Genomic DNA, 23,089 nt, shown 5'->3' on the forward strand with positions numbered 1-23,089 from the left:
TATATATATGTTTAAAGTCTTTACTTTATGCCTCCTACCAAGGCTCAGTTTCAAAAGCCCTCATTTTAAGCTAGAACCGCTAATGTGACTGTGTTATTATTGTAATATTGTAGCCCATGCGAGCTGCACGTGACAGGTTGTGGTATATGACTTGCTTTCGGTGTTCAAAACATTCTGAGAACTCTGCAGCGAGCGCCGCATTTATCTGCCTTTCTGCTGTTTTTCTGAATTCTGCACCTGTTGTGTGCAGGGCAGCAGCTCTGTTTTCATGAAAAAAAGATAAAGAGTTGCAAAAGGGGAAACCCTCTCTTTGGAACATCCCTTTCCTCTTAAATGGAAAACTATAGGTCTACTTTGATACATTGATCCTCCACCTCAGATTACATTTGACCTACTAATCTCTGTTACAGGCATAAAAACACATCTGGATACAAAAAAAAAAAAAAAAAAAAAAAAAAACATGCATTTTCCACCAGTCCCTCACTCAGTTTCATACTGTTTATGTGGTTAAGATATTCTCGCTTGCTGCGAGTAAAAGGAAGGGTGGTTTTGAATTTTAATGAGACCTTAAGGCATCAGCATGTGCGAAAGCTGACAGATAAAAAGGAAATTCAGTCAATGAGGCTGGTTAGAATGACTTTTTTGTCAGAGACATTTTAAGTTTCATTATTTACTCATATGACTTTATTTCTTCTGTTGAACACAATTAGACATTTTTAATAATACCCTGGTCACTCTTTACATGCATTTACAACAAACAGATATGGGACTTTTCAAACTTCAAAAAAAATGCTAAAGCATGCTATAAAGAATCGATTCATGTGTTATTTTCCAAGTCTTATGAACAAAATGTAAATTGTTATTCACTGCTGATCTGCTAACCATTGTGAAGATCATTGAGTCACTGAGTTGAACTCAAGAAGCGAATAAAATCCGATGGCTCAGTGAGGCCTCCATTGCCAGCAAGACAATTGACACTTTCAAAGCTACTAAAGACATATTTAAAACACTTTATGTATCTACAGTGGTTCAACCTTACTGTTATGAAGCGAAGAGAATACTTTTTGTGCTCCACAAATCTGTGTTTCGAATCAGTGGTTTGGATCACATCAAACTGCCAAAGTCACATGATTTCAGTAAATGAGGCTGTCTTAAGTGTTTTGAAATATCAATGGTTCATCACTGGGGGGCGTGACTTTGGCAGTTTGATAAGCACTCTGAACCACTGATGCGAAACAGAAGATTCAATAAAACTTCGAAGCTCCATGCAGCAGTGTTTTGAAATCAACCATCACTTGATATCATTGAATAAAGTCGTTATTTTGTTTTTTTGGTGCAAAAAAAAATAATATTCTCGTCACTTAATAACATTAAGGTTGAACCACTGTACTCACATTAACTGTTTTAAATACATCTTTAGTCGTTTTCTGGGCATTGAAAGTGTTAATTATTTTGTTGTCAATGCAGGCCTCACTGAGCCATCGGATTTTATCAAAAATGAATGAAGGTCTTACAGGTGTGGAACGACATGAGGGTGAGTAAATAATGACAGAATTTTCAGTTTTGGGTGAACTAACCCTTTAAAAATTCAAAATTTACCACAGGCTTTATTTTACAATCGAAAAACCCCATAGGAAAATCTCGAAGGGTTCTGGGTTCTGACGCCATATCTGCACTACTCTATTTAGTTTGTTCCTCACAAAAATCTACTATATTGCTTCAGAAGACATGGCTTGTTTTTGCATGCCATTTGTCATTTGGAGCTTGACATTCATTGCCATTATACTGAAGAAAGTGTGCAGGATGTTCTACAAAATTGGGTTCCACGGAAAAAGGCAGTGGCTCTTTACACTAAGTGAAAATAGCTGTATTTTCTTTGCACTATGGAGCTATTTGCAAAAAATGTAAATAGTTGTTAGATACTATTTATACATAGTGCAAAGTGGCAGATACTGTGTTGTAGTATATTATAAAACAGTACGCAATAATAACAACATATTCAGTGTATATGGTTATATTTATTAAAATAAATAGATAAATGGATGCCACTTTATTGGGACATTACGTAAAGGACTCTTCTACCTTAAGGGATAGTTCACCCAAAAATGAAAATTTCGTCATCACTTACAAATTGTTCCAAACCTGTATGAGTTTCTTTCTTCTGTGAAAAAAACAAAATATGATATTCTAAAGATTGTTGGTATCAAACAGTTGACAGTAGCCATTGACTTCCATAGTAGGAAAAAAAAATACTATTGAAGTCAATGGCTACCATCAACTGTCTGGTTACCAACAATCTTCTTTTGTGTTCAACAGAAGAAAGAAACTCATACTTTGGAACAACTTAAGGGTGAGTAAATTATGACAAAATTTTCATTTTTGGGTGAACTATCCCTTTAACCCTACTGATTAAACACTTTATTCCCACTCTTACCCCACTGTTTTATTTCCACTTTATCATTTTTGTATTCAAAATAAATGCCTCTCCAAGCTGATATGCGATGGGAAAGGGGAGAAGAATGAGTTTGAAAAAAGGCAGATTCAAACTCGGGTTGGTCACGTGACGTCACAAGCTAAAGCCTTATACTCTTCAGTCCATACCAATGCTTTTGTTATCAGATGGGTTCCTTTTGTAATTTTGTCTGGCTCAGTCTAGGTGGAGTTAATGTAAATAGCCTCTGGCAGGCTATTTTCACTTGGTTCCTAAATAGACAATCAGAGAAAAAAAGTCATACCAGTTTGAAAGTGAGTAAATGATGACAGAATTATGTTTTGAGGTGCACTATACCTTTAAGTACGGGGGGGGGGGGGGGGGGGGGGGCTGATAAGCGCATGACTGTTTACAGAGTGGTTAATTCACAAGGCTGAACTTTATCTGTTCTGTATTTCTTTCCTCATGTTTCCCTTTCTGTCTTATACAAGCTTCTTTTGAATTAAAGAGTATTTTATCGCATTCTGAATGAGGAAGGCCATGAAGGGATTCTTGTTTGTGCTACATCACTCTTCACTGAATTAGAAAACCACTTGTGGTCAATGTCAAGTTGCCCACCAGCCTGCTGTAGTTCATTTAGTGAACAGCAGGGGGCAATAAGTACCTCATGCACATTTACCTAAACCGCTCCACCCCCACAAGTGTACACTGTAATGCTTTCTCACAGAACGCAGAACGTCATTCCATCTGATTCATAACCAAACAGGTGACATTATACTTAGTGACAAATGTAGGTGTATATAAGAAGATGGGGTGATGACATTCTGTGACATACTACACATTTACCAGAACAGAAAGTTTATTTCAACTAAAAGCATTCTAGCAGGTCACATTTGTCCTTGAATCACCTCAGTCTCCAAATGAAAATGGAAACATAGCCTCAACCTTGGTGTGGCTGAAAGAATTGTCGTCAGCGTTAAAATAAACTATGTAGCCAATAAGCTAAAGAAGCAATCAGAACAAGCGACAGTAGTCTGGTGAAAATGAAGCACCAATGTGAAAGGGTAAGCCAGACAATGTCAAAAAGGAGAATGAAGACAGACCAGTTTAGAAAACATCAGCTTTTCCCAGTCTACAGACGCACACGGCCAGTTAGCGACATAGCAAGTTTGCACTGTATCAGAAAAAGATTTGTTTATCTGAGATAAAGGAGTATCTACTGCAACTCTTCTTTTGAGCACATCATAAAAAGTACAGCTGTTCTCAGGAATAAGGCATCATGGGTAAGAAACTCAATACTTCTGTTCATAAAAAAGCTCTTCTAACCTGAAGACATCACAAATTTCTTGTGAGGCTGCTTTGATTAAAAACATCTACTGAATGAATAAATGTAAATGTTTAAAATGTGCTTTTGTTGTCAACACATTTTCACAATTAATAAGTTTAGATTGGTCAGGGACACTAGTGTTGGTTGTGTCAATACATTTGTTCAACTTTTAAAATAGTACAGCACAAGTTAAGCTAAGCTAATATGCTTTTAGCAATTAGCACTTAGCATTCAGAACTAGTGATTAACAGTGTATTGCTACTAGTATAGGCCTATACATTTGTGTTTTTGTCAAACTCTTAGTCACAAGTTGGGAAACTCAGAAGTTAATGAAATCACAAAGGCCTATTATACTTTTTGCACACGACTGTTGTGGTGTCACATATATATATATAAATCTGCCAGTATCACCTTTGTGATACTCATTTCAACCCTACGATTTGGGGCACACTAGTTCTAATTTCAAATACTATTTTGAGAAATGGGATGCAGTCTTTTAGTCCATCCTGGGGTGCATTTCCCGTAAAACGACATAACTCGCTGCTTCACTACCATAGTACAATGCATTGCTGATGCATTGTACAATGCATACAATGGCCGTATTGTCATTCAGCCACGTTGGTGAATAATGTCACACAGGTGGTGGAGTAATAACTTCTTTAAATGAATCCATTTGAGATCGAATTCGTTTTTGCTATAAATTACAGACATGGCATCTGAGGACTAATTTTCATTTTTCTCAGTTATTTTGCTGTATTTCCAGATTTCCATTTGTATATTCGAAATACATTGTACTTAATGTTAGGGCTGTCAAACGATTAATCGTGATTAATCGCATACAAAATAAAGGTTTGAGTTTGCCTAATATATGTGTGATTACTGTGTGTAATTATTATGTATATGTAAATACAAACACATTCATGTATATATTTGATAAATATTTACAAGTATATGTATTTATTTATATTATTTATATTATACATAAATAAAAATATTTTGTACATAAATAACATATTTCTATTAAATATATACATTAATTTGTGTGTATTCACATATTAATTACACACAGTAATCACACATATATTATGCAAACTCAAACTTTTATTTTGCATGCGATTAATCGCGATTAATCGTTTGACAGCCCTACTTAATGTCAGCTTGCTTATTTTGCTTAAGATAACGATTTATTAAGTCCACATCATAAAAACAAGAAACTATGCTTCCAACCACACAAGTTTGCAATGCAGTTTGCACAGAGGTGGGTAATCCAGGGGTCAGAAAGTAAAAGTCCTGCCATATTTTTATTCCACCACTGAAGCATTAATGAGATAAATAAGTGTTTAATTGAGTGATGATTGATCATTATTGAAGACACCTGATGATAACAAGCAGAATCACCAAAGGAGAAAATCACAATTTTTAAGTTACCATCGTCGAGGTCAGGGTTTGTTTTAGTTGAGCTCTTGACCCTTGACTTTTTAATATTAAATTTTGTTTGGGCAGGTTTAACTGCATTAAAACCAACCAGACAAGCAAAGTTTAAAGATGATCAGGTGGTGTTGACTATGTTTTCACATGATCATTATTTGATCTGAATCACTGAACTCATTTAGAGCCCAATCTCTGAGTTAGATTTACATTATTGATTACAGCAGCACTGTGATTCTACAGAAGATCAGCTTTATCAATAAAATATGAAGGATTTCTTAAAAGTTGTTCTGATCAAAAGAAAAAAGTCATTCTTTTAGGCACACATAGACATCAAGAATCAGCCTGTGAATCTCAACGACGGTGACAAGCAACATATTCTGATCAACAGATCAACTGAACATTAGAAAACAAGCTACTAAAAAGTCACATAAAAACAGAAAAAAAAATAAAATAAAGAGAATAAAGAAAATTACTAAGACAATTCAGCTCATAATTTATTCATGCAGCAATGCATGATGGGAGCCGTGGATGAATTTTGATTGGTGGCTCCCAGAATGCATTGCAACATTCTTTTTCACAGTCACTACTGTTGAGATTCACAGACTGATTCTTGTGTCTAAGTGAGGGCCATTTTTGCTTTAGAACAACTTTTGATAAAACCTTTGGATTGTTGTGAAGAACTGGATCTTGTGCTGTAGAATCACAGTGCTGCTGTAATCAATAATGTAAATCTAACTCAGAGATTGGGCTCTAAATGAATTCAGTGATTCAGATCAAATACTGATTATGTTAAAACATAACCAACACCACCTGATCATCTTTTAACTTTGCTTGTTTGGTTGGTTTTAATGCAGCTAAAACTATCCAAAAAAATCTTATATTAAAATATCAAGGGTCAAGAGCTCAACTAAAACAAACCCTGACCTCGATGATGGTAACTTAAAAATAGTGATTTTCTCCTTTGGTGATTCTGCTTGTTATCATCAGGTGTCTTCAATAATGCTCAATCATCACTCAATTAATCACTTATTTATCTCATTAATGCTTCAGTGGGTGGAATAAAAATATGGCAGGACTTTTACTTTCTGACCCCTGGACTTTCCACCTCTGAGTTTGCGAATGTTCGTTTGAACGGTGGTTTCGCGAAACACCAAATCATTAGTAAGGACGGAACTTGCGATGTTAGTTGGCTTTTGTGAAACGCACCCCAAGATTTGAGCACAACATCAGTACTATTTAGTCTTTGGTTTTAAAAAAAGTACTGACAAAAGTAAAAATCTATGCCCCGGTTTCACAGACACAGATTAGGCCTTAGTTCAATTAGGGTATCTAAGTAGCTTTTATAAACATGCCTGAGAAAAAACATGTGTATCTTGAGACAAAACAATGGCACTGACATATTTTAAGATATGTCAGCACAAGTTGCTTTCATTTAAAGCTCAAACGTGCAAGCTTAAGCCTTGTTTGTGAAACCGGGGGGTTATGTTTATGTCACTCTTTGTAATTTAGTCTGTGTCTGCAATATTGTTTAAGTAATTGTGTGCTGTAGTTTTTATACCATTGTTTTTTGACTTATATGATGGGATCTTCCAGATAGCTCCACATCAGTGTCGATTGGGATAAGTGTGGCGTTTGGGATCTTGGGATTGTTCCTGCTGATTTGTTTGGTGCAGATCTGCTGCAAAAAAATTAAATGCTGCAAGTGCAAAAGTAAGCAACATCCTCATTCCTGTCTAACAAAACAACATTAATCAATGTCCTTGAACAAAGAATAAGGAAATAGTTATGGTTTTTACTTCCATATTTTCCTTTACAGAGCCTTCAGTGAAAGACAAAATTTTAAAGTAAGTGAACTGACTAATATTTGTTTATTGTGTGTGTGTGTGTGTGTGTGTGTGTGTGTGTGTGTGTGTGTGTGTGTGTGTGTGTGTGTGTGTGTGTGTGTGTGTGAGTGTGGTGTTTAGCAGAATAAACTTGGAATAATTTTATGGTTGGTTATTTTTGACTTTAAATTGTGTGTCTCTCTACAGGAAAGTCAGGATAAAGAATTTGCCTCCATTTTCAATCAGCAGAATCGTTGAGAAGAAATAACGGCCATCTCATATATCAATGCCTGTAAATAGTGTACATGCATCCTGAAAGAATCTAATTCAGTCCATGATTTCTTTATTTACAACACTTGTAATTGTAATTATTTCCATGTTTTGAAAGCATCTGTCAGTTTATTTATTATTTCTGTGAAAAGTGTGAATCATGCTTCTGAGGTAAAGGTGTCAGAGATGGGATGTGTATGATTCATAACAGGTTATCACTTTCCCACTACAATAGGGAAAAGCAGCACACCGTTTTATTGAGATCGCTTCTCTTAGTGTTTTTCACATTCTCTGACTCAAAATTTGTCTCCATATCTTGCTTTTCAATCTAACCACAAAAACATAGTGAAGCCTTCTTCTCAAGCTGAACCATTTCCACATAAAAATGACTTCAAAGGTCACCATAATACACTGATGAAATACCAGTCTCTTCAGTCATAGTAGAAAGATCACATCATCCTCATTGTGATTTGCAGTGAACTCTTCTCGGGTGATATATTTTCTGTTAAGCAATATTATGTCTGTGATGTCAATTGGATCTTGACTTCTATATCATCATATCTGATGTAAAGGAAAATGTGGTCATATATTATATATATCTTCTATGAGGTAAATAAATGTAACAAATCATGTAGAAATGTAGCATCATTTATGGGAAAAGTCATCATTTTATCAAACTTTGATAATTGCCTTATTCTTTTAAACAACTGAGAAGATAGTATTCAAAATACATTTTATAAATATCACCTGTCAAGTTTATAATATATATTATATCAGCATATGAGAGTCAAATTAAACTACTGGGACTCATCTCAAGATCACTCATCTATTGCCAATATTATGAAGAAAAGGTCAGTCAAGTATAGAAAATATTGAAAATATTCAAATCAGGATTGTCAGAATCACAGTGCATAAAAAATCTCTGTCAAAACCAACACATGCTGAACGACATTTACTAACCCGGCAACATTCTTCTACTTGATTGGTGTTTATTCTCTTTAGAATGCAGTGTGAAGTATCAGTTCCCTGATCCTTCCGATTCAATTTCAGCGAGTGAAAAACAAATTTATACTCGCATGTGTTATGTATTATGTACGTTATCGTCTCTGACAGACAGCATGTTGAAGCCGCTCAGGCTGCCATTTTCTCCCTCTTCTCGGAAAGCGATAACGTAGTCAAAACATCTGGTAGTGTGGGATTTCCAGGAAATGCGTGTACACACTGAACTCTACTTCTCGTAAATACTTCCATGTATTGTGTATGTTATTTTTTGACAGACACCAATGTCGTGATATTCAAATGATGTAGATTTGAAAACAGCAAGTATTCAGTGAAGTGATTGATGCTCATCAATGTTTTTACTTCCAATATTCCACCTGACAGTCAGCCTAAATTTTTGACGGACGTGATAACATACATAAAGTGTGAATTGTGTTTGATTTTTGGGTGATTATAAAGTGTGCTGGAGATGTTCAAAATGCTTTTTGTGTAGTTCATTATACCTATTTTACAGAATAAAGTTTATTTTGTGGCTTAAATTACGTCACTCAGAGCCCAGCAAGCAATAGCCTTGATTTCACCGTCTAGGTTAATTATAGACTCATAGTGTTACTCACAGCTGATATAGTCTGGCTATGAGTAACACTTCTAGCCAAAATAACCTTGGATTTGGTTGCATGTTGTTTTTGCCAACATGTTCCATCATGTAAGCAAAGTCAACAGTGAGGTGTTTGGTATCATTTGGTATATTAAATTTTCACTGACAGCCCTAATTTTGCCTTGTTATAGCCTAGACATCAGGGCTGTGTTTGGACGGCTATTAGATGTCTTTTAAACGCAAAATTGCTTACTGGGAGACTGACATGTTTGTCTTGTCGAAAATGTTACATTCAGCTGTCACAATTATTATTATTATTATTTAACCAGGAAAGGAGTGGTTTTGATGCACAGTTGTTTTCATTGCCTTTTATAACAAAAAATCTTTTATTTAAAGTTTAAACCCTTGAAAATCCTGTTGTAAATAATAGTGAAAAATCACAACTACTGTTGTTCCATTATTACCCCTTAGCAGATTTCGACTCATATATAAAAGTTTATCTAAGGTAGAGGCATTTTTACTAGTGGTTTCTGACTTTTGGACTCCAGTGAACATTTCTGTTGTGGTTGTTGTACATTTCCTCTTTTGATCTCTGGCGATCATCGTTATGTTTTTCATATGATTCACTTCGTGACAGTATTTCACAGCAGCTCACTAAACCACAAACCAGCCAGCTTCATTAGCTGTTCAACTGATGCAGTTCACGTAAACATCTATATAGGGGCTAGTTGTTTCCTGTGTTGGCATGCAGCAAGCAAAGTGCATTGTGGTGGTCTGTAGGAAGTGAGAAACAGCAGATAACATCTAAGGTTCAGCAGTCTCTCAGTAACTTTGGTGAGTCCAGGCCTGTCAAAAACGTCTGCTGCAGTGCAACTTTCACCCCCACAGTTTGATGATAAACTCTTTCTTAAAACTTCACAGACACCGGCATACCATAATGACTAGTTTACTTGCGTGCATGGGCGTTGGAACCATTGTATGTGTGCACTTCTGCTGCAAAAACAGCCCTGACCCTTCGAGGCATGGACTGCACTAGACCCCTGAAGGTGTGCTGTGGTATCTGCACCAAGATGTTAGCAGCAAATCTTTTAAGTCCTGTAAGTTGTGAGGTGGGGCCTCCATGGATCGGACTTGTTTGTTCAGCACATCCCTCAGATGCTTGATTGGATTGAGATCAAAATAATCAGTGTTGTGCTTCTCAAACCATTCCTGAACCATTTTTGCTTTGTGGCAGGGCACATTATCCACCTGAAAGAGGCTCAGTTCTCATGCTCACGTGCCCACTGTTGGTGCTTTCGGTGGTGGACAGGAGTCAGCATGGGCACCCTGACTGTTCTGTGGCAATGCAGCGCCATACGCAACAAACAGTGATGCGCTGTATATTCTGACACCTTTCTATTAGAACCAGCATTAACTTCTTTAACATTTTGAGCTACAATAGCTCGTCTGTTGGATCGGACCACACAGGCCAGCCTTCGCTCCCCACGTGCATCAATGAGCCTTGGCCGTCCATGACCCTGTCGCCGGTTCACCACTCTTCCTTCCTTGGACCACTTTTGATAGATACTGACCACTGCAGACCAGGAACACCCCACAAGAGCTGCAGTTTTGGAGATGCTCTGACCCAGTCATCTAGCCATCACAAATTGGCCCTTGTCAAACTCACTCAAATCCTTACACTTGTCCATTTTTCCTGCTTCTAACACATCAACTTTGAGGACAAAATGTTCACTTGCTGCCTAATATATCCCACTCACTAACAGGTGCCGTAATGAAGAAATAATCAGTGTTATTCACTTCACCTGTCAGTGGTCATAATGTTATGCCTGATCTGTGTGTGTGTGTATATATATATATATATATACAGTGGGTACGGAAAGTATTCAGACCCCCTTAAATTTTCCACTCTTTGTTATATTGCAGCCATTTGCTGAAATCATTTAAGTTCATTTTTTTTCCTCATTAATGTACACACAGCACCCCATATTGACAGAAAAACACAGAATTGTTGACATTTTTGCAGATTTATTAAAAAAGAAAAACTAAAAAATATCACACGATCCTAAGTATTCAGACCCTTTGCTGTGACACTCATATATTTAACTCAGGTGCTGTCCATTTCTTCTGATCATCCTTGAGATGGTTCTGCACCATCAGCTGTGTTTTATTATCCTGATTGGACTTGATTAGGAAAGCCACACTCCTGTCTATATAAGACCTTACAGCTCACAGTGCATGTCAGAGCAAATGAGAATCATGAGGTCAAAGGAACTGCCTGAAGAGCTCAGAGACAGAATTGTGGCAAAGCACAGATCTGGCCAAGGTTACAAAAAAAATTCTGCTGCATTCAAGGTTCCTAAGAGCACAGTGGCCTCCATAATCCTTAAATGGAAGACATTTGGGACGACCAGAACCCTTCCTAGAGCTGGCCATCCGGCCAAACAGCACAGTGGCCTCCATAATCCTTAAATGGAAGACATTTGGGACGACCAGAACCCTTCCTAGAGCTGGCCATCCGGCCAAACAGCACAGTGGCCTCCATAATCCTTAAATGGAAGACATTTGGGACGACCAGAACCCTTCCTAGAGCTGGCCATCCAGCCAAACTGAGCTATCGGGGGAGAAGAGCCTTGGTGAGAGAGGTAAAGAAGAACCCAAAGATCACTGTGGCTGAGCTCCAGAGATGCAGTCGGGAGATGGGAGAAAGTTGTAGAAAGTCAACCATCACTGCAGCCCTCCACCAGTCGGGGCTTTATGGCAGAGTGGCCCGACGAAAGCCTCTCCTCAGTGCAAGACACATGAAGGCCCGCCTGAAGGAGAAATAAGATTCTCTGGTCTGATTAGACCAAGATAGAACTTTTTGGCCTTAATTCTAAGTGGTATCTGTGGAGAAAACCAGGCACTGCTCATCACCTGTCCAATACAGTCCCAACAGTGAAGCATGGTGGTGGCAGCATCATGCTGTGGGGGTGTTTTTCAGCTGCAGGGACAGGACGACTGGTTGCAATCGAGGGAAAGATGAATGCGGCCAAGTACAGGGATATCCTGGACGAAAACCTTCTCCAGAGTGCTCAGGACCTCAGACTGGGCCGAAGGTTTACAGTACCTTCCAACAAGACAATGACCCTAAGCACACAGCTAAAATAACGAAGGAGTGGCTTCACAACAACTCTGTGACTGTTCTTGAATGGCCCAGCCAGAGCCCTGACATAAACCCAATTGAGCATCTCTGGAGAGACCTAAAAATGGCTGTCCACCAACGTTTACCATCCAACCTGACAGAACTGGAGAGGATCTGCAAGGAGGAATGGCAGAGGATCCCAAATCCAGGTGTGAAAAACTTGTGGCATCTTTCCCATAAAGACTCATGGATGTATTAGATCAAAAGGGTGCTTCTACTAAATACTGAGCAAAGGGTCTGAATACTTAGGACCATGTGATATTTCAGTTTGTCTTTTTTAATAAATCTGCAAAAATGTCAACAATTCTGTGTTTTTCTGTCAATATGGGGTGCTGTGTGTACATTAATGAGGAAAAAATGAACTTAAATGATTTTAGTAAATGGCTGCAATGTAACAAAGAGTGAAAAATTTAAGGGGGTCTGAATACTTTCCGTACCCACTGTACATATAATCGTGTATGTTATCATGGCATGCAAAGGAGGATTTGTTCATTCCATGATTATTTATGTGTGTATTAATATTATTATTATTATTCTTAGCTCAAAATTATAGCAGTATCGAATGATAATTCTATGGCAATTATAACATGCGTCTGGTATTTCTGTCAGATTTATAAAATCAGAAATAGCAATGCAAATGAATCATTTGTGTGAATTAATCATTAAACAGGATACTTAGCGCTGGATGAATTGGATATTTAACTTAGCAATAGTTCACCCAAAAATGAAATTTCTGTTGTCATTTACTCACCCTCATGTTGTTTTAAACCTGATTGTGAAACCTGATAGTGTTCTGTTGAACACAAAAGAAGATATTTCGAAGAACGTTGGTAACCAGACAGTTGCTGGTCCCCACTGACTTCCATAGTATGAAAAAAACAGAAAAAAAAAAAACAGCAGGGAAGTCAATAGGGACCAGAAACCGTTTGGTTACCAACGTTCTTAACACATTAATTTGAACCTTTTTGTGAGCAGTCTGAGACTACAGTGCTACTGAGAAACTACAGCTAACGAAAACCACATTCCTCATCAGCTCTTCCTACTCACTTCCTCTCTGGTATTCAGCACAAGCCGTACATATGTCAGGACATTTTAACTTTTTGAATCTTGCATAATCTTACATGGTGAAGTTGACATTTATCATCTTATTTTGTGGTTAGCTACTTTGTTGACTCATTAAAAGTTGTTAACAACATGGACATGTAGTAGGAAGATATCTTTTATCCATATCTACATATTTGGGTGGGGCAAACCCTATTTTTTTTTTTTTTTTATCAAAATCTCTCTGTTCAGCATCGTTCATGTGTGGCATACTATCTGCAAGGGCGGTGAGGACGCTAGGAAACCGCAGTCATGACTATGCTCATAGCAGTTATTCGCACACTGTGGGAGTGAGGTGTCATCATAACCCACAAAAACTCCACAATTCTCCCATTTTCTTCTAACCTGTAGGTATCCTTCCTTTAAAGCATGACACAGAAAAACAAAGGCAGTGTCTGTGGAGGTCACTAGATGAGAAGATTAGGATTTCTTCTATTGTAGAATTTCCAGTGAGTGGGTTTTGAGATCTAGGTTTTTTTTTTTTTCAGGGTTTTTTTTTTAGTTATTATGAGTGGTTGTAATGATATGTCAAGTAACGGCTGTGAACTGCAGTGTGATATGCCATACCATTGTTGCCTGCATTTTTTCCTCATTGTTTTATTGTATTTTTACATTTTGAATTACTGTTAATTGAAAAACTGCCTAGTTCAGTCATGAGCTAGAATGGCACAGATGGCACAGGCTTATGGGTCCTTTGCTTCTTCACTTCATGGCACAAGCTGATTGGCTTCTACTGACTCTGCAGCCAATGAGATTGCTTGCTCAACATTTAAGTAGTCTAGTTCACTATTTGTTGTAGGCTAGACCCTCCACCTCCCCCAGCTCCACCAGCCTAGATCTGCTACAGGATTTATGGATGTCTATTAATGCAGCAGATGATTGAAATATAATTACTCTCATTACTTTGACAGCTCTAGTTTTTAGTGAGATGTAGATTATCTCTTATTAAGAAAAGCTCAAATAAATTGAAATTAAAATGTCTAAGGTTTATGCATCTTATAGTGGTTACAGAAAAAAAAAAAAAGTTTAAGTTTAGAAACATGTTGTCTTTATTATATTAGTTTTTTATAATAGTATAAAGCAGTCTGCATACATGCTGTCTTTATATTTTAGAAAAGGGAATCATCATATTTGGGGGTAAAATGTTTGAACACACCTGGTTACAGTAAGACGAACGGGAATGCTAAAGGATAGCTTTCTCTGTATGTATGCCTATTTTAGACTTTTCCTTACGAAATGAAAAGTTATTTACTACACATTTAATGATTTCAGTCTGTAATACAGAAAGAGAACCGTTTTCACTATGCATCAGCCTGACACTTTCAGAACTGAGCATGTGTGAGATTAATGATGGAGTGTTAGGAGGGTATAAATGTTGTTGTTGTGTTCTTTATCAGATGAAGTTATGTGGTTTCTTTGAGTAACTGATTTGCTATTGAGATGAGACGCAAAGGTACCTGCTGTTCTACAAATGACTAAACACAAGACCTTTCAGAGAAAGGAAATATTCAAATCAGTCCTCATGTTTTATTTTAGTTCATATCAGATATAGGAATTTCCTTGAAAAAAAAAAAAAGATCCAATAATTATCACAGTGTCAAGAACTATTTCTGAAGATACACTTCTCCAAAAAGTTTTCAAATATTTTAGTTTTTTTCCACAGTGTGGAATCTCCACAAGAGTTTTTCTCCAAATCAACATTTTCCAATTTTTTATTATGTATAGAGCTTTGTAAGCTTATAACGTTGACAGTGTGTTGAATCTGTGACTGAGATGGTGATGTGGGTAAATTATTACTCGTTTCCTTCCTTATCTGAAGATGGAGGTCGTTGATTGCGGCTGAGCTTCATTCTGTCATTCAGTTGCTCTATGTTTCGTCACAGCGCAGTGACTCTATGGAAATAATGAGTAATGGGTTTGCACAAGATCTGTGAGGTTTTTTTTTTTTTTTTCAGAAGATGTGTTTATATGAACTTTACCAGGGTACGTGTTGGGGTTAGCGTTTCTTTATTCATAATTCATAATTACATTTGTTTTAAAGAAGTTCCTTTAGCTGTGATATGCTGATATGCCATTAGAGGAAATCACAAGCATATCCTGTCATTTTAATGTGCAAACGGGTCACGGGTTTTCGTGGGTTTCCACTAGAGGAAGTGCTGGGTTTTCCTCTCTCTTTAGTATTTGTATATTTCTCTTTAAATTGGAATTTAACAACGGATATTCTTGCCTCATCATTTGCATATGTTCTTGTTGGTGAAATGTAGATTTAAAGGTTTCACATTTGGAACTTCTAACGACTTTTGGAGAAAAGCATTTTAACTACATTTATAATTTAAATGATTTGTATCCTGTTTCAATCATTGAAACATCACTAAAGTGAACAAAAAGTAAAGTAAAAAACTCACTTCTGCTGGTTGCAAAGACTTAAGCAGCATGCTAATACACCAAAGCAACCACAGAGCAATGCCCTGGCAACAAGCCACACCACACTACAGAAAGGAGGTTGTCAATGGGGAAGTTGTGAATGGGAAAGCAACACTTATTTTCATAAAATATAAAAATCTAGATATTTATTTTTATTATCATCATCATCATCATCATCATCATCTTTACCATCATTCCATCATGCCAGCCAACATTTCATGGTGGGAATAATATGGCCAATTATGGGCTAATTCAGATGGGACCGACATGGAACCCATTGACAAAACCATTTGGGGCCCATACTGGGGCTAAATTAGATATGGCCGACATGAAACCATCGACAAACCCATTTGGGGCCCATACTGGGGCTATTTCAGATAGGGCCAACATGAAACCAAAAAACAAACCCATGTAGGACCCATACTGGGGCTAATTCAGATAGGGCCAACATGAAACCCATCAACAAACTCATTTAGGGCTCATACTGGGGCTAATTCAGATAAGGCCAACTTGGAACCAAAGAACAAACCCATGCAGGACCCATAATTCAATCCCATATCGTGCTTACATTGGCCCCACAATGAAATGCTGACTGTAGTTCAAAATTCGGCATATCAAAAATGTCAGTTGATACATAAAATGTAAATATGTACAATTCATGTGCAAAACTGCAAAAGAAGAACACAAGTATGTAACATAATAAAGGAACTACAGTATTTCAGTGGTGGATGGGATGTGTGACATTAGACATCAAGAACCGTAATGGCTCATCGTCATCATATTCTGGTAGTATCTCACTCCTGGTCACTCAGTTTTAAACTTGAATATCTCCTCTTTGTCCAGCATATAGGCAAAATGATAACCTGAAGCTTGTAGGAAGTCATAATTCTGAGGGCCCATTATTAGTGACAGCCATATTTAGCCTCTCTCTCTGCTGTTACTCTAAACAAAAAATGCACGTCCGCTAGAGCACACAGCAGGAGATGCGTTTTGTTCAGCTCATTTGCTTACAGATTCATAAAAACATTTTATATATCACGTGAATGTCAGTTCTACATCTCCTAATGTAAGAGTCAAATTGTCCAATTGGCAGGGCTCTTGTAGAAGAAGTGGACAGGTGATGAAAAGTGACGACTCGTTGCAGTTCTCATCTGACTGGGAGGACAAATCTCCCAGTCCTGGCACATTCACGGTGTGTAGAGGAGATTTTTTCAAATAGCTTGGTCTGTCATTGTCATTTTCGGTTGAAAAATTACTTGGTTGCTCATGAGACAATGACTCAGTGTCTGTTAAGAGTTTCCTGGTTTTGCACCAAATGCAAGTCTCAAAGTCAGAACACAAGCACGTCACATGACCAGATCGATAGCCACAGCTAGGGCTGGCCATTGTAGTGTCTACATCACATGAGACGGCCGCCTCACTTTCAGCATCAGCAGAAGGACTCTGACTACGATATCCATCCCCAACAACCACTATCTCAGACAGAAGGTCATGATCCGCCCCATTGAGATTGCCAGAATCATCCTGGTTTCCCATTCCCAAGCCACTGTCGTCTTTTCTTTCTCCGTTGCTGCTATTTACTCCTCTGTCCAGGAAAGGGAGCTCTTCCAGGCTTCTTCTTCCACTGCTGAGACTGTCCTCAGTTCCCGTCAGACTGCCACAGCCGCTGTCCTCCTCTCCCGTATGTTCGCCTGTGCCTCTGTTCTTAAGCGAGTGCTGCTGGCCCACGCTCACTCCGCTGTCTGTACTCTCTCTTCTCTCTTTGTCCTCATCAGAAAGGTTCATGTCTTCATCAAATGCTTTACCCTTTCCTGCAATTTTGTTGCTAGTCAGTAGCCATCCCTTGTCAGTGACGGTTTCCACTTGGATCAATCCTACATTCATAGGGTGCCATCCATTCACAGCGGATTTCTGATGGACAATAATATATGATAAAAGAATGGTTAATGCTTAATAATAAATATCACAAAAATTAAATAAATAAAAAATTAAATAAAAAGCATATATTAATATATTTTAAGAAAATATTATTCAGTAGGGATGCATTAAATTCAAATGTGACAGTAAAGACATTTATAATGTTACAAAAGACGTCTATTTCAAATAAATGACATTCTTTTGAACTTTCTATCAGCATATTAGAATGATTTCTGAATGATTGTTTGACACTGAAGACTGGAGAAACGACTGCTGAAAATTCAGCTTTGCATCACAGGAATAAATTACATTTTAAAATATATTAAAGGGTTAGTTCAGCAAAAAATGAAAATCCTGTCATTAATTACTCACCCTAGCTGTGGCTATCTATCTGGTCATGTGACATGCTTGTGTTCTGACTTTGAGAATTGCATTTGGTGCAAAACCAGGAAACCCGTAAGACCTTCGTTCATTTTCGGAAAACAAATTATAAAACAAGATATTTTTGATAAAATCCGATGGCTCAGTGAGGCCTCCATTGCCAGCAAGACAATTAACACTTTCAGATGCCCAGAAAGCTACTAAAGACATATTTAAAACAGTTCACGTGACTATAGTGGTTCAAAAATACTTTTTGTATGCCAAAAAACCCAAAATAACGACTTTATTCAACAATATCTAGTGATGGCCGATGCTTCATGAGGATTTACGAATCTTTTGTTTCTAATCAGTGGTTCGGAGTGCCAAAGTCACGTGATTTCAGCAAACGAGGCTTCGTTACGTCATAAGGAAATTTCAATGGTTCACCACTGGGGGGCGTAACTTTGGCAGTTTGATACACACTCCGAACCACTGATTCGAAACAAAAGATTCGTAAATCTTCGAAGCTTCATGAAGCAGTGTTTTGAAATAACCCATCACTAGATATTGTTGAATAAAGTCGTTATTTAGTTTTTTTGGCGCACAAAAAGTATTCTCGTCGCTTCATAACATTAAGATTGAACCACTGTAGTCACATGAACTGTTTTAAATACATCTTTAGTAGCTTTCTGGGCATTTGAAAGTGTTGCTGGCAATGGAGGCCTCACTGAGCCATTTGATTTTATCAAAAATATCTTAATTTGTCTTCTAAAGATGAACGAAGGTCTTACGGGTTTGGAAGGACATAAGGGTGAGTAATTAATGACAGAATTTTCATTTTTGGGTGAACTAACCCTTTAAAATAGAAAACAGTTATTTTAAATTTAATATTGAACAATATTACAATATTATATTTTACTGTATTTTTAATCAAATAAATTCAACCTTGGTGAACACAAGGGAATTCTTTCAAAAACATTAAAAAATGTTACTGACCCCAAACTTTGTATACTAGTGTATACACATGCATACGTGTATAATGTATTTGAGTTCAGAAGAGTTTCATTTTGAATGGTACTGTGTTATCATTTAAAATCAAACATCATTGAGATCATGCATACGTAATGATGCATGAAAAACAAAAAATCCCCAGCATTTCCATTTCTGCAACTGTTCCTCGAAAGGAGAACTAACACTTCTAACAGGAGTCAGCACTGAGCCTCTTCTTCTTTAGACTTCATTCCTTTTTTAAGACTCTGAAACTGGCTTACTCTAACACTTTTGGTTTTGGTGAAACCATATCTCTTTCAAAATCACCAAGTTGACTCACCAGAACAGCAGGCATTTTACCAGGACGCCTCAGGAAGAAACAGACTGCAAACATGAAGAAGGTCATAACTCCAACTACACCAACAAATGCCATGGAGATCACCAGAGACATATCTGACAAACCAGAGGAATCAACATTAAGCCTCAGTGGATGAAATTTCACAAAGAAATAATGTAATTGGAACATACACAACATAAGCAATAATGTGCAATGCCAAATGCTATTTCTGTAATTATATTATATGTAATTGGTAATACCTGCTGATGGATATATGCAGCGTGGTAATGAGGTGTTGCTCACATCATCAGATGTCATCTCCACTTTCACACGGACACAATACTCTTGCCATAATGGTAATGATGTAAACACCACCTCACCATCTTCATCATCATCATCGCTTATTGTTATAGCCTACATCCGAGAAAATACAGGTTTAGAGATTCCAACAACATGCAAAATAACAAGCAAATTCATTTATTGTAAAGATAATTTTTGTCAGTTTTTTAGTCCACTAAAAAAAAAAAAAAAAAAACCAACCTCACTCTCCTGTCCTTTCGGATACAGAATGGCAGAGTAACTTGGTCCAAACTCAAAAAGGTCTTTGAGATATGGCTTTCTGTGAATCTTAACCTTCACCATATTAGTGGTGGAAGAGAGGTCAAACTCTGGAGCTAACAGTTTGCCTAAAACATGGAAAGAAGATTACCATTAATAATGGTACAACTTGTACAATCTTAAAAATAAAAATTTTTCTTTTTTTACAGCGATGCCAATAAAAGAACCACTTTGGGTTCCACAAAGAACATTTCAGTGAGCAGTTCTTAAAAGAACTGAGTGTGAAGAATTGTTTTCTATGCTTTAAATCTCAAAATTCTGAATTTTTTTCTCAGACTTGCGAGATATAAATGCACAATTAACTCGTATTTGCAAGTTATAAAGTCAGAATTACGGGTTATAAACTCACAATTGTGAGAAATTTGAGAATTGCGAGATATAAAGTCTAATTTTGACAGGGGGGACAGACTTTTTTTTCTCAGAAAAAATTATTTGCCAGAATTGCGAGTTGTAAACTCGTAATTACCTTTTTTATTTTTAATTCAGTGGCGGAAACAAGCTTCCATAGTTTTCGCTCTAAAGAACCGTTTTGTGCAATGGAAAAGTTCCGTGGATGTTAAAGGTTCTTCATGGAACCCATCAGTGCCAATAAAGAACCTTTATTTTTGTATACAGTAAAACCTGATGTTCTTTACAATTAAAAGATTGTGGTATTGGCTCAATTTAGAGCTATTGCTATTTTTATTTAGTTATTTTCATTTATTTTTTTCGTCTTCCTATAGAACCCAAGGAAAAAGTCCTGCGAAAACTTACTCTGATATAAGCGAATTCTTCTTACTTCTGACCAGGAAACGTTGCCATTTCCCTCAAGCAATTCAATCTTTATTTTCATTTCTGGTTTGAATAAAAGGTTCCCAAGTTCACATCTAGTTTCTGTAGTCATGTTACACTCGGGCACAATATCCCAATCACCATGAGAAGCCATAATCCTAACAAAGGAAAGAAAAATATATTAGCTTTGGAGTACTGATCCTTCAAGCAAAAAAGGAAAACTAAAATAATGTGTTTAGTAAACTGTGAAAGTGTATATCAAGACTGCTTACGGTGCTTGCTTTACTTGATAAAGGGCATGTTCGGGGGCTCCTTCAGGGGGATCCCAGAGCACAGTGACATTTCCCTCCCATATGTCAAATTCAATCTCCCCACCTGTGAACAAAACAGAATATTGATTAGAATTTTCTTCAGACTTTCCCAGGCTCTTCTCTTCCCAATAGAGAAGTGGTTTATTTGCTCGTGTTCCAGTCACAGCTGCATTCTCACACTTGAGGTACTGTATTTTTTCTCAATAGATCATCTACTTTCCAGATGCAGGTGGCATGATTTTTTTTTTAAATAAATAAATAAACAAATAAATAAAGTCATTTTGCTAATGGATGTCTGCTTCATCAGGCAAACCGCTACTCAAAATGTTTCAAAAAATAACTTACACAATGCCATACAATGAAATAGCGATGGCTGGGTATAGTGGTCAGAGGCGTTTGCCTAAATTTGGTGAGGAATTTACATCACTCACGTCATCGCTGTGACAGAAACAGGGCAAGTCATGCGCCCACTTGCACTTCATCTTTCTTTCATATTCTTGTATTTTTATTTCAGTATTGTGCACAAGATCTTTTTATGAACATTTCAATTAAAATTACAAATATTATTTGATACAATAAACTAAATAAAAGTACACTCTAAAAAATGCTGGGGTGTTTCAACCCATGTTTGGGTCAAATATGGACAAACCCATCCGTCGGGTTTAAAATTTTGATAAAAAAATTTAAACCAACAGTTAGGTTTGTCCTTCTTTGACCCAAACATGGGTTGAAACAACACAGCATTTTTTAGAGTGCAATTTCTATTATGTTACAGTATATTGTTATTATTGTCACCTACACTATAAAAAAAATTTTCATGATTTATCACAACGTTGTTTCTTTTGTTAAATTAACTTAATATAGTAATATAATTAATGTGGTTCAGATCGCATAATATTTTGAGTTTCTGTTGATTAAACCAATCACCTTCATTGTATTAACTTAAATTTTTAATTTCAATGAACTCAAAATTTTAAGGCAAACAGGTAACTTACTTTTTTTTTAAGTTAAACCAACAATTCTTTTTTAAGTGTAGCAGAGACAGCCCAAATAAACCCTACACTTTTATGATCAATCAAATCAATCAATCCTTACCTGCAGTACAACCCGGGATGTGCATCAATGTGACAAGAAAAGAAATCCATAAGGTCCAATCCATGTTTATGTCAGTTAAGCATCATACCCAACAATAACGTCCAGTCCAGTTCCATACGAACGCACACACAAAAGCTCAGTTTCTAATAACCAAATAACCGTTCTAACAGAGCCAGCTCTTCAGTTCCGTCCGTACGTCTCTCTCTATCTCATGTGAGTGTGAGGTTGAGTGGTTGACTGACTCTCTGTGTATTTGTACTGTGAACTTCCCCTCTGTCTGTTTTGCTTCAGTCAGTCTTCCGTGATGGCAGATATTTCCCCCACTCAAAGATAGCAACATGTTTTTTTCTCTCTCTCTCTCTTGTGGTTACACGTAGCATCAAGTGTGCAAACTGAAGCCGTGTACATGAGCATGTGTATACATAGAACAAAAAAAAATCTACAATGTAATGTGTGAATGTATAAATACATGTTAAGTATTCCAAATGTAAAGGGAAATACCAGTGCACACTGATTAGGGAGAGTACCAGAGTTATCGTATTTTTTCTTGGTATTTTAAAAGGAATTTTTTGTTAGTAACAGCTTATTAAGTTATTACTGTTTGTGATTAACACTTTTTCTAATTAGAAAGAACTGCTGATTCTCAGTGCTGAGCTACAGTATGTTTGCATATCAACATGTGACTATGCATGTGTGTTTTCGTATGCATATCTGTGACTCTATTCTTTAATGTATGCAGTGGTTAGTGGTAATACATGCACAGCAAATGCACATTATTTTTTATGCATTTTTGATGGACTATCCTCCACATATCTTGTTTGCAGAACAAGACAACCAGCCTTAAAATTTGGCTGGGTGTGGTTCTGTGTATTTTTATTCTTATGAGGTTTTGTTTATTTTTTCATAAAGTGCATGCTAATCTTCTAATCAACTGGATTCATCATCAAGAAATAATAATAATAAAAAATAATAATGTGAATAAAATAAGAAATAATTGTTTTTAATCACAGTAATTCAAAAGTGTATTAAAAATATATTGTTGCATTAACTTTCATTCATTTATGCTTCATACTATGATTTAAAAAACAGTTATATAAAAGCACAA

The 23,089-nt window shown here is 36.8% G+C and overlaps 1 protein-coding gene and 1 long non-coding RNA gene across 2 annotated transcripts; one reads left to right on the forward strand and one right to left on the reverse strand.

Annotated features, from left to right (window-relative positions):
- The first annotated feature begins 2,957 nt into the window (after positions 1–2,957).
- LOC125249716 lies at positions 2,958–8,836 on the forward strand. Its single transcript, XR_007180610.1, has 4 exons — positions 2,958–3,714; positions 6,783–6,899; positions 7,006–7,033; positions 7,220–8,836. It is a non-coding gene; the product is annotated as an uncharacterized LOC125249716 (long non-coding RNA).
- Positions 8,837–15,703: 6,867 nt separating this feature from the next.
- Positions 15,704–22,309, reverse strand: il10ra (interleukin 10 receptor, alpha). The gene is made up of 7 exons (XM_048161498.1): positions 21,985–22,309; positions 20,851–20,953; positions 20,561–20,736; positions 19,730–19,875; positions 19,450–19,603; positions 19,193–19,305; positions 15,704–17,496 (listed from the first exon to the last, which is right to left on the reverse strand). Exons 1-7 carry the CDS (start codon positions 22,046–22,048, stop codon positions 16,621–16,623), a joined length of 1,632 nt encoding a protein of 543 aa, XP_048017455.1. The 5' UTR covers positions 22,049–22,309; the 3' UTR covers positions 15,704–16,620.
- Positions 22,310–23,089: the final 780 nt, after the last annotated feature.

The sequence above is a fragment of the Megalobrama amblycephala genome, linkage group LG16, assembly GCF_018812025.1.
Source record: "Megalobrama amblycephala isolate DHTTF-2021 linkage group LG16, ASM1881202v1, whole genome shotgun sequence".
Taxonomy (NCBI): Eukaryota; Metazoa; Chordata; class Actinopteri; order Cypriniformes; family Xenocyprididae; genus Megalobrama; species Megalobrama amblycephala.